This window comes from Tachypleus tridentatus, chromosome 2 (assembly GCF_004210375.1).
Source record: "Tachypleus tridentatus isolate NWPU-2018 chromosome 2, ASM421037v1, whole genome shotgun sequence".
Lineage (NCBI taxonomy): Eukaryota > Metazoa > Arthropoda > Merostomata > Xiphosura > Limulidae > Tachypleus > Tachypleus tridentatus.
Window position 1 is genome coordinate 121,873,822 of NC_134826.1, and position 13,792 is coordinate 121,887,613.

At 35.9% G+C, this 13,792-nt stretch overlaps 1 protein-coding gene across 1 annotated transcript in view; it reads left to right on the plus strand.

Annotated features, from left to right (window-relative positions):
- Positions 1 to 13,792, plus strand: part of LOC143244981 (voltage-dependent calcium channel type A subunit alpha-1-like) — a 336,700-nt gene that overhangs the window by 281,228 nt on the left and 41,680 nt on the right. Inside the window, exons 33-34 of the mRNA XM_076490619.1 lie at positions 8,504 to 8,587; positions 12,414 to 12,530. Coding sequence (XP_076346734.1) covers positions 8,504 to 8,587; positions 12,414 to 12,530 — 201 coding nt within the window. The remainder of the gene's footprint in view (positions 1 to 8,503; positions 8,588 to 12,413; positions 12,531 to 13,792) is intronic.

Below are 13,792 nucleotides of genomic sequence, written 5' to 3' on the forward strand. Positions count from 1 at the left end.
CGATAAATCTCACTGTTCGTTGGTAAAAGAGTAGCCCAAGAGTTGGCGGTAGGTAGTGATGACTAGCTGCCGTGGAGGCGTTATAATATTCCGTTCATTCCCACTGTTCATTATTAAAAGAAATTAGAGACGGCTAGCGCAGATATCCCTGGTGAAGTTTTACGAGAAATTATAAATAAACTAGATCCTTTCTTCAGAAATGTGTCATTCTGTTCACTGACGTCTCACATTGGATCGATTACTTATGGCGCACTTGGCTCATCACTATCAGGGGTTACTCGTAATAAATATTGCATAACTTCCCTTATTCACAGACCCTGTAATTAAAATCAGTACTGCACAACCTGCTCTGTTGACGGATTGTATAATTGGGGTCAGTATGGGGCCATTGCACTTGTTAGCTAATGCTCTGTATGGATCAGTTATTGAAGAAGTATATCGTGCAATCACTGACAAGACTTGTGGTCAATACTAAGAAATTTACTTATAATGTGGCAGTTTGCTTGGGCCAGTCAGTGGTAGCGTACTTGTGGTCAGTACTAGGTAACTTGTCCGCTTATAGTGATTTCAGTCACAACTCTGCCTCTTGAAATGTTATTTTTTCCTATTTTAATTTAATAAAAATATTTATGCTTGAACACCATAGAATATTTTTCTCTGAAAAATTACAATTCCCACAAGATACATCTTTTGTGTTTTTAATTAGAGAAAAATGTTTGCTTTTTTTCTTGAAATATTACTTCTAAAAGTCAGAGCTCAATACCTCCCACCTATTTATAAAACGTGGTGTTGTTTCACAGATATTGTAGTATTTTAATTATTGTTTCGAATACATATCGAAATCGAATTTATACGATTACTTAATGCCTACATTTCGATTCATTTAATACATAAAACCTGGGTACCGTTCGCGTGTCTGTTTGTGTCTTTTTTTTAATTTCGCGCAAAGCTATACGAAGGCTATCTGCGCTAGCCGGCCTTAATTTAGCAGTGTAAGACTAGGCAACATCACTCAACGCAAACTTTTGAGCTACTCTTTTACCATTTAATAGTGGGATTGATCGTCAGATTATAACGCCTCCATGGCTGAAAGGGCGAGCATATTTAGTGCGACGGACATTCGAACCCGCGACCCTCTGATTACGATTAGGGTCATGCGTGGCATCTGTGTGTCCACTATTGGAGAAGAAATCTGAGACACTTATCCAATCATTATTTTGTGTATAGAGGTAACAGAAGAAAATAAAACAACATTCTCTTTCTTCGCAATGTTGAACTGTGTGTTAAAAATAAAATGTGCTACATACATTACATTTTTGAATTTTCATAATGCATCCTTTTTGTCGGTTATCTTTAAACCCGATGGTATCACCGGTCGGGCTAACTGGTTACATGGGTAAGAAGTTGTGAGTACGTACACGTCGGGCCTCTTTGGGATCTTAAGCAGTGAGGCAGAGCAAACAGAGACATATTGTCCAGTTCGAAATACATCTCACATAAGACACATTAATATTTATCAAACGGCTTGTTAACTGTTGGTTGGTTCGTTGGTTGTTTGCGTTTTATAGCGCAAAGGGACTAGGCTATCTGCGCCAAACAACCGGTAAAAAAATTAAAATTATTAAAAAGGAATCACGTTAATATTAACTGTTGGCCATTAGAAACAATGTGACAACACTTTCACATGTGTAGCAGAACATTCAGTTTTAGTCAGGAAAAAGCAGGAACTTGTCAGTCAGTAATATAAGGTGAGTGATTATTGAAATGTATACTATAGAAACATGCATGTATAACACTCAAGCTGTTTTGTATTTATAACTAGCCACGACTCTCATAACTTTTGCATTAGGCTTCGTGCCATTCGCTAAATTTTTCCTTATTCTGTCATTTTCACGTACTCTATATAATCTACGCTTTCTTGCAGGCATTATGTGTTAGATCAATAAATCCTGGCCTACCAGCCGGGCTGGTGGTAGGAAACCTCAACTCGCTGTCTGGGGGTCACGGTTTCGAATCCCCGTGCCACCAAGCATGCTCGCCCTGTTCGCCGTAGGGGCGTTATGATGAAACGGTCAATTCTACTATTCGTTGGTAAAAGAGTATCTCAAGAGCTATCATTGGGTGTTGTTGACTATCTTTGCGCGAAATTCAGAACAAACCAAATCCTCTATCACTACTAAGTTAGGAACGACTAGCGCAGACAGCCCTCGTGTAGCTTTGTACCAAATGTAAAACAAACGCTAAATTCTGATCCATTTGAAAAAATAATTAAGCAAACAAACAAACTCTTATAGACGTAGCTTATTTAATGAAGCTATGTGTAAAATAATAGTAAAGTAATGGTTATTATATATTTAAAAACGGCTGGTATGAGTAGAGAAAGCAATATGTAGAGGAGCGAACAACATTTCGACCTTCTTCAGTCATCGTCAGGTTCACAAAGAAAGAAAGGGTTACTGACCGGTAGCTGACCGCATGTTTGAAGGGGGTTGAGTAACTGAGTGTAGGAATGTAGAGGGCGTGCTTCTATGTTAGATTATATTTATTAATATAAGTATAAAGATGTTCCTTTGTATTGGTTTATTTTGGGCTTGATTTGTTGTATAAGTAAGGCTTCTTTAATTTTGTGTTTGTTTATGTTTGTTTCTTTATTTAGTATTTGGGTGTTTTCTATGGTTATGTTGTGTTTATTTGAATTGCAGTGTTCGAAAACGTGAGAAGCTGACTTTTTGTGTTCTTTGAATCTTGTTTCCATTTTTCTACTTGTTTCTCCAATATAGAAGTCGTCGCAGTTATCACATTGTATTTTATAAATAATGTTGGTGTGGTGTTTGTCAGTGTAGTTTTTACACAATATGGACTTTAGTTTTGTGCCTGGTTTTTGAATAAAATTGGTATTAACTGGAATGTCATATTTTGTTGCTGGTTTTGCCAAATGTTGGTTATTTTCCTTCTGATGTCGGGAATATATGGTATGTAGCAGTATATGGTTTCGTGATTTTTTAAATCGTGGGGTATATTTACTTTTTTAAGTTGATTTTGTTTTTGTCTAGGTGTGTGCGTATAATGATTTGTGGAGGAAACTTGATGTTGATAAAGTATTGTTTTATTTTGTCTAATTCGTCATTAACTTTATCTGGTGAGCATATTCTATGCCTTTGTTTATTTGGTTTCTTAGTTTTTGTTTTGTTTCATATACTGAGTCCCAAGGAATGTATAAACCAGTATGGGTGATTTTTCGGTGGATTCCTGTTTTAAATTGTGTATCGGTTCTTGTAATTTTGAGGTTAAGAAATGATATTTGATTGCTTTCTTCCTGTTCACATGTGAAGTTAATGTTGGGATGTATAGAGTTAATGTGCTTGAAAAAATTAAGTGTATGTTCAATAGATATGAATCCCGCAATCGTGTCGTCTACATATCTGTACCAGTATAGTGGTGGATGTAATGCTGTGTTAATTGCTTGTATTTCAACTTGTCATAAAAATATTGGCTAGAACTGGTGATACTGGGTTGCCAATGCTTAGGCCATTTGTTTGTATATAGTTGTGGTTGTTGAACATGAAGTTTGTCTTCATCGTGATGAATTCTATGAGAGTTGCTAATTGGTTGCTGGGAATGTCTATTGATGGGTTAGGATCTCGGGTATAGAGTTCTTAGGCTATCCTGCAGGCTTCAGTGGTTGGGACTTCTGTAAAGAGGGATATTACATCGAAACTGACCATTAAGGCTTTATGATTAAGTTGATTAAGGTTAAATTAGAAATTAAAGAGTCTTTGATGAATGAGCTGACTGATGTTACATATTTCGATAATGCACATGCTATGTATTTACCAAGATTGTAATTAAATGATTCATATGTGGACATTATTGGTCGTAATGGACAATCTGGATTATGAGGTTTAGGGATGCCGTATATTTGTGGTGTGCGTGAGTCGGTCTTTGTAGGTAGGAATAAAGTGTTTGTGAAATTGTGTAGGTTTTTTCATTTTTTGTAGTATTTTTTTAGTTGCGTTTCGTGTTTCTTTGCTGGATTTGTGTGTATTAGTTTAAATTTGTTTGTGTCTGACACGATGTTCTTCATTTTTTGGATGTATTCATTCGTGTTCATTGTGACTATAGCGTTTCTTTTATCTGCTTTTAGAATTTTTATGTTTTTGTCTTGTTTTAGGTTTTTAATGGAATTAATGTCTCATTTTGTAAGATTGTTATTTAGTTTTCTGTTTTGTGAAATTATATTGGTGATTTTGTGAGAAAATTCTTTGAAAAAATTGTTTAAGATGTTGTTTTTAGGTGTTTGTGGAAAATAATTTTAAATTTTTCTTGGGAAGTTTGGCTGTTGGATGTCAATAGAATTTTAGAAGTTGTCTTATTTCTGTTAGTTGTTTTCGGTTGTTTTTGTTGTTTTTGTTTTCTGTGGAAAGTATCACAAGTCTTCTGGCTAGGTCTTCTAAATATTCTTTAATTTCTAAGGTTGGGATGTACCTAGGTGCTATTGCGAAGTTGAGTTCTTTGTTAAGTAGATGTATCTCGTCTGTGTTTAGTTGTCGGTCGGATCTATTATTTATGAGGTTAGTCAATGGTTTGTCATGTCTTTTTTGTTTGCATCTTAGTTTATCTAGTTTTTTTGTTGTGGCAGATCGTTTTGTCCTTGTTGTTCCTAATGTTGATTTGGTTGATGTTTCGTTGTACAAGTCCGTAATTCTCTGGTTTAATACAACATGCCAGTTGATGGTCTAAGTTCATTTTTTGTTTCTGTAATTCATGTAGTTCTTTGTATTTCGTGTTAAACATGGCTTTAAGTAGTTTTTTCTATAAATTTTGGATAATGTTTGTGGATTGATTAAAAGTTTTTGGTAGTTTTACCTTTACAAAGTTAGGAGTTAGTTGTTTCTTTCTACATTGTTGAATGAAATAGATGTCATTTCTTCTGTTGATAAGAGTGCTGTAACGTATGTTAGTTCAGACATAATGGTTACATAGATAAGTACAAACACATAAAAAACCCACAAAGACTTGCACTTCTCGTACAATCGCCGTGATGAAATAATAATCCGTGATGACGATAAAAATTATATATTTAAATAAGGGCTGGTATGGGTAGAGAAAGCACTAATAGAGGAGCGAACAACGTTTCGACCTTCATCAGTTTAAAAAATCACGAAACCATTTACGGCTGTATACCATATATTCCCGACATTAGCAGAAAAATAACCAACATTTGGCAAAAATTAGCAACAAGATATGACATTCCAGTTAATACCAAGTTTATTCAAAAACCAGGACAAAACTAAGGTCTGTGCTGTGTGAAAACTACACTGACACACACAACACCAACATTATTTATAAAACACAATGTGACTTCTATATTGGAGAAACAAGTAGAAAAATGGAAACAAGATTCAAAGAACACAAAAAGTCACTTTCTCACGTTTTCGAAAACTGGAAATGAAATAAACACAACATAACCATAGAAAACACCCAAATACTAAATAAAGAAACAAATATAAACAAACGCAAAATTAAAGAAGCCTTACTTATACAACAACTCAAGCCCAAAATAAACCAATACAAAGGAACACCTTTATACCTATATTAATAAATATTACCAACATCTAAACACGCCCTCTTCATTCCTACACTCAATTACACGACCGCCTTCAAACATGTGGTCAGCTATCGGTTAGTAACCCTTTCCTTCTTTGTGAACCTGACGATGACCGAAGAAGGTCGAGACGTTGTTCGCTCCTCTATTAGTGCTTTCTCTATCCATACCAGCCGTTTTTAAATATATAATTTTCTCTACAAGTGGGTTTTCTCGTCATCACGGATTAAAGTAATGGTGTTTAGAATAGTATACAGAGTGGAAACCTTCATGACCGTTCAGTATATGACATGGTTTTACGACTTAAAGAAACTCATCGAAACGAAAAATAAAATTGATAGTAGAGAAAAACGTAGCTAAAATGGGTTTATAGCAGACTATGAAACATGCCGAGTCTAAATTATTGCAAAGTAAAGTAAACGTAAAGCTGTAATGGAGGCAAATGTATCTGGATAAGCAGAAGCATCTGAATACGTGCTCCCAAAGTGATAAACATATGGTTTTGAATTATCTGCGAAAGCGTATTCAAACCTATGTAAGAAAGCCCCTAGATATTGTACTTAATGTAATGTTCATTTCTTTTGAGGAAATCACAGCGAGTTAAATGTTGTTTGTGTGAAATAATTTTCAAATAAAAAAACTAAAGATGAAATCGAAGCCAGTCATCACGTGATTACAACGACATTGTGTCATCCTGTAGCATACTCGTTTCATTAAAAACACTTATATAGAGTGATTCAGAATGATAAAACCAATACGCAATACAGACTCCTCGAACAAAAGTCTTTCTTCTATCGATGTGAGATATGTAGTATTTGATCTACGACACACTTGTGAGAAAAGCTGCGGGCAGATAAATGCAAATTTATTATTTGTATAGATGCTTTTCGAAGAAATCAGTAAAGGAAAATGGCATACGATTATTTTTTTTTATTTATCAACAAAACAAATCTTAGTTTTAACTTGTTATTCTATCGTGTAAAACGTACAATATTTGTTGAATTTCTGGATATTGGATAACATGTTCTACTGCGTTCCTCTGGTTTACTGCTAATTTTAGGGATTATAACGCCAAACCTTGGGTTTAGATATCCGCGGTGGTTAGAGCACACATAACCCGTTCTGTAATTTTCGCTTAAGAACAAATCAAGTGATATATTTTTATCATTTCTTTTGTGACATCGCGTATTATTTATTGAGTTAATGGACATCAAGTCATTATTATTTTATAATTTTTATCACTTTATTCTCTCTTTTTTATGTTTTATTTTTCTTAAAATGACCTAAACAGAATAGCAGTTGTTTACAAATGTCGAATATGAGTGTAAACGTGATAATTTCTCAGCACTAACGAACCATGTAGGCGGTGAAGGCCACTTATTGGCTGCTCTGCCTCTCCTTCTGTGCCCATGAGTTCGTGATGGTTGTTGCTTACTGTAATTACTTTCTTCCTTAGTCTGTCGGTTCAAAATTAAAAATGTATATGTCCAAATGTTGAAACGAAGAAATGGACGTATTAATAGCCAATTTAACACTTGTTGGTTCAAAGGAAATATGGAATTTTAAATACGATTTAAACTAAATATTTAGTTTCTAAAGAAGCATTTGCTTCGGCGAAACAAAACTGTTTCACAGTTTAATTGTTTACTATTAACACGTTAAAGTACGTGGTAATAACACCATGGTTCTTTAACTTAAGTGTGATACTATTTAAGTCTCGAGGTTTGTTTTATCGTAGTATCTCATCAAACATTTTTAACTTTGTTGTGCATTTTCCTCCCGAACTTGCATTGTTATGCTCTAGTAATTCTAACTGTAATATGTTTTAAAGAGCTGAAAGAAAATAAGTCATTTTATTTTAACATAACTCGTCACCACACTTTTGCTGTGCTATCTGTTGTAATTTGTGAATTTTGTATTCGATGTGATTTTTATTGTACACTCCAATTTTGTTATTTAATAACCTATTCTACATCATCTACCAAATTTATGTCTTGAATTAGCATCACGTAATTATATGTGTGTGCATCACATTGACGTATGTAGTGATTATGATGTAAAACAATAATCTTATCAAACCAAAGGATAAAACTTCCGAGGACATCGTCTTCAGAAAAGGTAATGTAATTTTCTAACGTAATTATTTTATGAAACAATATTTGCATCATTTTACATATTAACTATCAATTTTAAGTAAAGTTTAAGATATTTACATATTAAAATTACACTTACAAATTTCTGTTTCTAGTATATAGTGATAGAATGACAATTTTTTGGGGGGATTATCAAAAATCTAAAAGAAAAGGCATTTGAAAATCCAATAAAATGGAAACCTACGCTAGGTGAAATCATACATTATGTGTTGAATATTAGTTTTGCTTGTATTTTTAAGTTTGTTTCTCCTATTTTTATCACTATATCTAAAAGTAATTTAATACGAAAACAATTATTTGAATACGTTTAAGATCATTTTAAAGACATTCATTCAAAGCAAGCGTGTAAGCATTTCACATGCAGCAAGGTTGTGTGCTAAATTTCGTTTTATATTATGTAAATATTGAATTTATTATCTTTGAAGCTAATGTCTGATTAAATTTATCATTTAGTTCATTTGTTTCAAATAAACAAATTTTTTTCTTCAAATTACTGATAATGTAACAAGTTTTATACACAAATGTGAGCTAGTTGGAATTAATATAATGTTGATGTGTAATGTGAAAATTTAAAAATTACAAAAAGAAAGAATATAGTACTCTTTAACTTACTAGTTATAGTGCTTAAATATTGTGTGAAAGGTCATAATAGTAAAAATACTCGTATATTAGATGTATTTAAACATATACATGGTAGAAGTCACTGAAATTCTAAAACCTGATGCTAGTCATTTTCTTTTTAAAGAATTATTTTCGTGACGGATGGAACACCTTTGACTTTATTACTGTTGTTGGAAGTGTCGTGGATGCATTGGTGATAGAAATAGGGGTAAGTTTTCTCGTTCAAAGCACAGAAAAAATATTTTAACGAGATGAAAAAAGTAATAATTTTATTACTACACATTTACAGCCATTTATGAGTAAAGAGTTGTTGTGCAATAATCATTCTCGACTCTTTATTCAGTCTAATAGTTTTTGGAACGTCAATTAGGCTTACACATTTTTTTAATATTTTAGATTCATGCTGTATGAAGGAGAGGGTGATAGAGAAAACAAGTCATTTGTAAATTCTCTGGCAAGCACATGTGCGTTATTTAAGCGCGGATAGACCTCGTGTAGCTTTGCGCGAAATTCGAAACAAACAAACGCTTGTAAATATAGAGAGCTAGTTCTTGTTGGAATTTGTGTCACGGGTATAAAACCCTAAACTTTTTTTTTAATAAGGGCTATTCGACATCTAGCTGCTTGTGTTATTCTTTAGGACGTTATAGATTGGTACTACCTTATAGGAAAATACAGGAAGCGAAAATATATATATATATATATATACCCCAACAGAAGTCGAGAACACTCCACAGAGTACTAGACATTCTGATGCAGTAATACTCAAATAAATCAATGAAAACTCGTACAGTTCTATCAACATGACGTAATAATCATAGTGTTGTAAACAATTGCCAATTCACAACAATTTAACTACAAAACAAATTATTTATTAAAGTTGAATTTTACATAAAAAAGAAAACTTTGCAGTTAAAAGAACTACTCATACTGATAAATTTTGCAGTTCACATTTTTTATAAAAAAATATGTGCTAATAAATGAAACATAGAATTTGGTGCAGAAAGAGCCCTTTCTCAGCGACAATCCGAACGTTTTAGTTTTTACGTTTGCCGCTGTGATAGGTACTGTGACGTAATAGTTGCCAAAAAAAACCGCCAACGCCAGCGCGTTGAATGTAAATAAACATGGCCAGTGCATATGGAGAAACAGAGGCGGAGTTTGTTTTAACTTTGTGTTCTGAACAGTGTCCAGTAGTGCCATATCAATTCAAACCTACTCTGAACGAACCTAGAACAGTTACTATTGACACAGATCTGACAAGTTCTAGTGATGAGGACAGTTCCAAGAGCGAGAGTAGCGGAACTGTGAGTGATACTGATAGCGCCCAGGCCGGTTGCGAGTCGGTCATACTTCCAGTGGAAGAATGGTAAGCCTACGTCATGACAACAAATATGGTCTGTATTATTTCACGTGCAAATTTAAGCATTTCGAAACCCGTCTGGTGTTTATAAATTATTGGTATCACAGATTGGATTTTATTTGTTTATACTTTGCCGAATATGGTAACTAATACTCGACCTTCCACAATCATTTTACCGGGTATTTATGACTCGTAACAAAATGAATTTCAATTATACGTTATAATTCTGTCTATAAAATCAAACTAGAGTAGCAGTCTGAATAGTTAATTTAATATTTACCATAAATGTATAATTTATATGACATACTCCGTATGTTTGTGCAAGGTGTAGGTGTGGTTTATGCGAGCAGATGCCAACCAGGAGAGAGTGGGTTTGTTGTCGTTTGTTCCTTTCGTGATGGCAAGGGATGGCTTCAGCGGGCCTGTACGCTGCAGGCTGAGCTCAGTCCTCAGCTCTACACGAGGAAAGATGGTGGGGACGATCCTCTCTACTGCCGATGGTTTTTTTCAGTCTCAATCTGCCTGGCTTGAAACCCACGGAATCCAAAACAGTGGGATCCGACACAAAACGTGAACGTTCAAAGTGATCTTGACAAAGCTTTGCATGGTGTGAAGGAGTCCAGTTTTTCCTATTGACCATCCGCACCCACTATCGCCACCTTGCCGGTTTCTTCTCCTTGCACGGAAACGAAAAGAACCCGAGGCCGAACCGTGTTTACAACCATAAGCAACGCAGTAAACCATGTTATCATAAAACAAACATAAAGTAGCAATATCAAGACAAAAATAGTCTCACAAAGTATGTAATCCGAAAAACGTACCGATAGATTTACATAAAACACCAGCACTGAAAAGAACAAAATGGTCGGCGCGCAACGAAGCGTGTTTGGCAACTATTACGTCATAGTTGTGAAACGTCACGGAAACAGCCGAACGACCGAGAGGAACTTGAGTTCGAAGACCCGCATATTTTGTTTCATTTTTTACTCAAAAACTAAAGTGCTTAAAAATATGGCAACCACACAGGAATTATACGTAACCAAAGTACAGTTTCTAAAGCAATTATTAAATTTGTTGAAAATTCTCCTTAAACAACTACGTATATAATGTTTCATTGTTTAGAATTAAGCACAAAGTTGCGCAATGGGTTATCTGTACTCTGCAAACACGGGTATCGAACCCGGATTATAGAAATGTGGGTCTCCAGGCATACTGCTCTACCACTGGGGAAACATATAAACAATGTTATCATAATATATTGCATCTAAAAATAACTAAATATAACTTCTTCACTATATAAACTATCTTATTCATAACGTTATCATTAAACTTAAACTGAAACAGTCGTATATATCTAACAGCACTTAGGTGCCTTTCCGCAAATATCCTGAGCAAAAACAATCGCAGGCAGTCTTTAATATATAAATGTAGGTACAAAAAGAGTTTATTAGCTTATGTATGTCTAATATCTAAATATCAAACTCTCTGAATATTATCAGCTTGTGCATTAAAGAGCAATATCTGTACTGTATGGGATGTCAGATTAATAGTTTCTAAATCTCAAAGCATGTCGATAATCATGTTTGTTGTTTGAACTTCTGACCATGTTTTGTTGTGTGTGTTGTTGTTTTATTCAAATTGGGCAAAGGGTAGCATAGTATTCAGCATGTTGGGCTCCGTATCGGAAGAGCCGAAGCTCGAATGTTGCCTGAAATTGTGTTATAAAAGTAACCGTTCATCTTAATGTTTGGTAAAAACAGTAGGTGGCGAGTGCTAGTAACTAGTTGGCCAGCAGTTAGAAATGATGAACGCTGGTACGCCTGACCTGGCGGTTTAGTCTTTATTTTGAATATTTGTGTCATTTATTTTTAATTTCACGCAAAGCCGGCCTGGCATGGCCAGGTGGTTAAGGCACTCGACTCGTAATCCAAGGGTCGCGGGTTTGAATCCTCATAACTCCATACATGCTCGCCTTTTCAGCTGGGGGGGCGTTATAATGTGGCGGTCAACCCCACTATTCGTTGGTAAAAGAGTAGCCCAACAGTTGGCGGTGGGTGTGATGACTAGCTGCCTTCCCTCTATTTTTACACTGCTAAATTAGGGACGGCTAACGCAGATAGCCCTCGTGTAGCTTTGCGCGAAATTCAAAACAAACCAATGGCGCAAAGCTACACGAGAGCTACCTGTGCTGGTCCTTTCTAATTTAGCAGTTTAAGACTAGAGGGAAAGAAGCTAGTCATCACCACCCACATCTCTTGAGCTACTCTTTTACCAACTAATAGTGGGGATTGACCGCCACATTATAACGCCCCCACGACTGAAAGGGCGAGCATGCTTGAAGTAACAGAGATTCGAACCCGCTACCCTCGGATTACGAGTCGGGTGCCTTAACCACCTGGTTATGTCAGGACACACTTTTGTCGTATATGGTCCCGTTCGGGCTGGAAATACTAAATAAGAAATTATATTTCTAATAACTTGGTTGAAAGTCGTATGGTGAAAGCTGAGTGAATAGTTTTGTTCTTTGTATTTGTACTCATTTTGAAATACAAAAAAATACCACATAATATCTATCCGATTATTAAAAATACAAATGACATTTCTTCATAATAAAGTCTTTTCTCTACCTCTTTAGATTTCAGTTACCCAAATATATTTTGTTCCCTTGTAGGTGAATTTCTTCAACGTGGGTTTTTTAAGGTTATTTCGTGCTGCTCGTCTCATCAAGCTTCTTCGACAAGGTTACACCATCAGAATTCTGTTATGGACCTTCATTCAGTCTTTTAAAGTAAGTCAGTTTTCAATAACTTATCTTGGGGGGTAGATTTCTGTTTGTCCAGAATTCCCCTTCCAGCGCGCGCACATGCACTCTCTCTCTCTCACACACACCACTTCTGACTATAGTATACATATATTCTCAAACACTGGAGACTTTTAAATATTATTTATAAAAATTGCATTACAACATAACTTTAATCTGTCTTTGAGAAACTGGAAGTGAAGATATTGTTTTCATATGTCTTCTAATATTTCTTTTATTATGTCCTGTAATACATATATACTCTTCAAAAAAAGAAACGCAAAAGGGATATTTTTGTTATTTTAGAGAGAAATATATGTAATAACGTTACAAGCTCAGAGTATGTGATGTTACACGTGTTAAGGCACTGATTGTCAGACCAAAATGACAATAAAAGTTGTACACTTTGAAAACGGAGGAAAACATCGGATTTTTCGCCAAAACATATTCGTGTCCAATAACTTTGTTTGAGAAATCTGCATGTTCTGCAAGTGCAACATGTGCAAAATCCCTATAAAAGTGACGGGTTCTCGGTTTCCATAGCTCAGTGTTAAGCCACCAACACGCAATACAGTTACGCCAAGACTGATTGAAGCACAACGCAACAACGCCATTGGTCGTTTGCAAGCAGGCGAATCTCGATCAGATGTTGCCAGAGCTGTGAATGTCCACCCACGCACCATCACAAGGCTATGGAATCGTCACCAACAACATGGATCAACTCGTGACCGTCCACGATCTGGCAGACCTCGTGTGACCACGCCTGCACAAGATCGCTACATCCGGTTACGTCACATTCGGGATAGGACCACCACTGCGACGTCTACTACCTCAACCATACCAGAGCTGCGTCGGATTTCCGATCAGACCGTACGCAACCGTCGACGAGATTCTTAGGCCCCATGTGCAACCCATCATGGTGAACGTCAACGACGTTTTTCAACATGACAACGCCCGTCCTCACACAGCCCGACTCACCACTGTCTTCTTGAGACACAACAACATCAACGTACTTCCTTGGCCCTCCAGATCACCAGATTTAAACCCCATCGAACATCTTTGGGACGAGTTGAACCGACGTCTGCGACGGCGACAACCTCAACCGCAGACTCTACCTCAGCTTGCAGCAGCTTTGCAGGCTGAGTGGACAGCCATTCAACAGGATGTGATTCGTCATCTCATCGCTTCCATGGGCAGGAGATGCCAAGCAGTTATTGATGCTCACGGAGGGCATACTCGTTATTGACGTT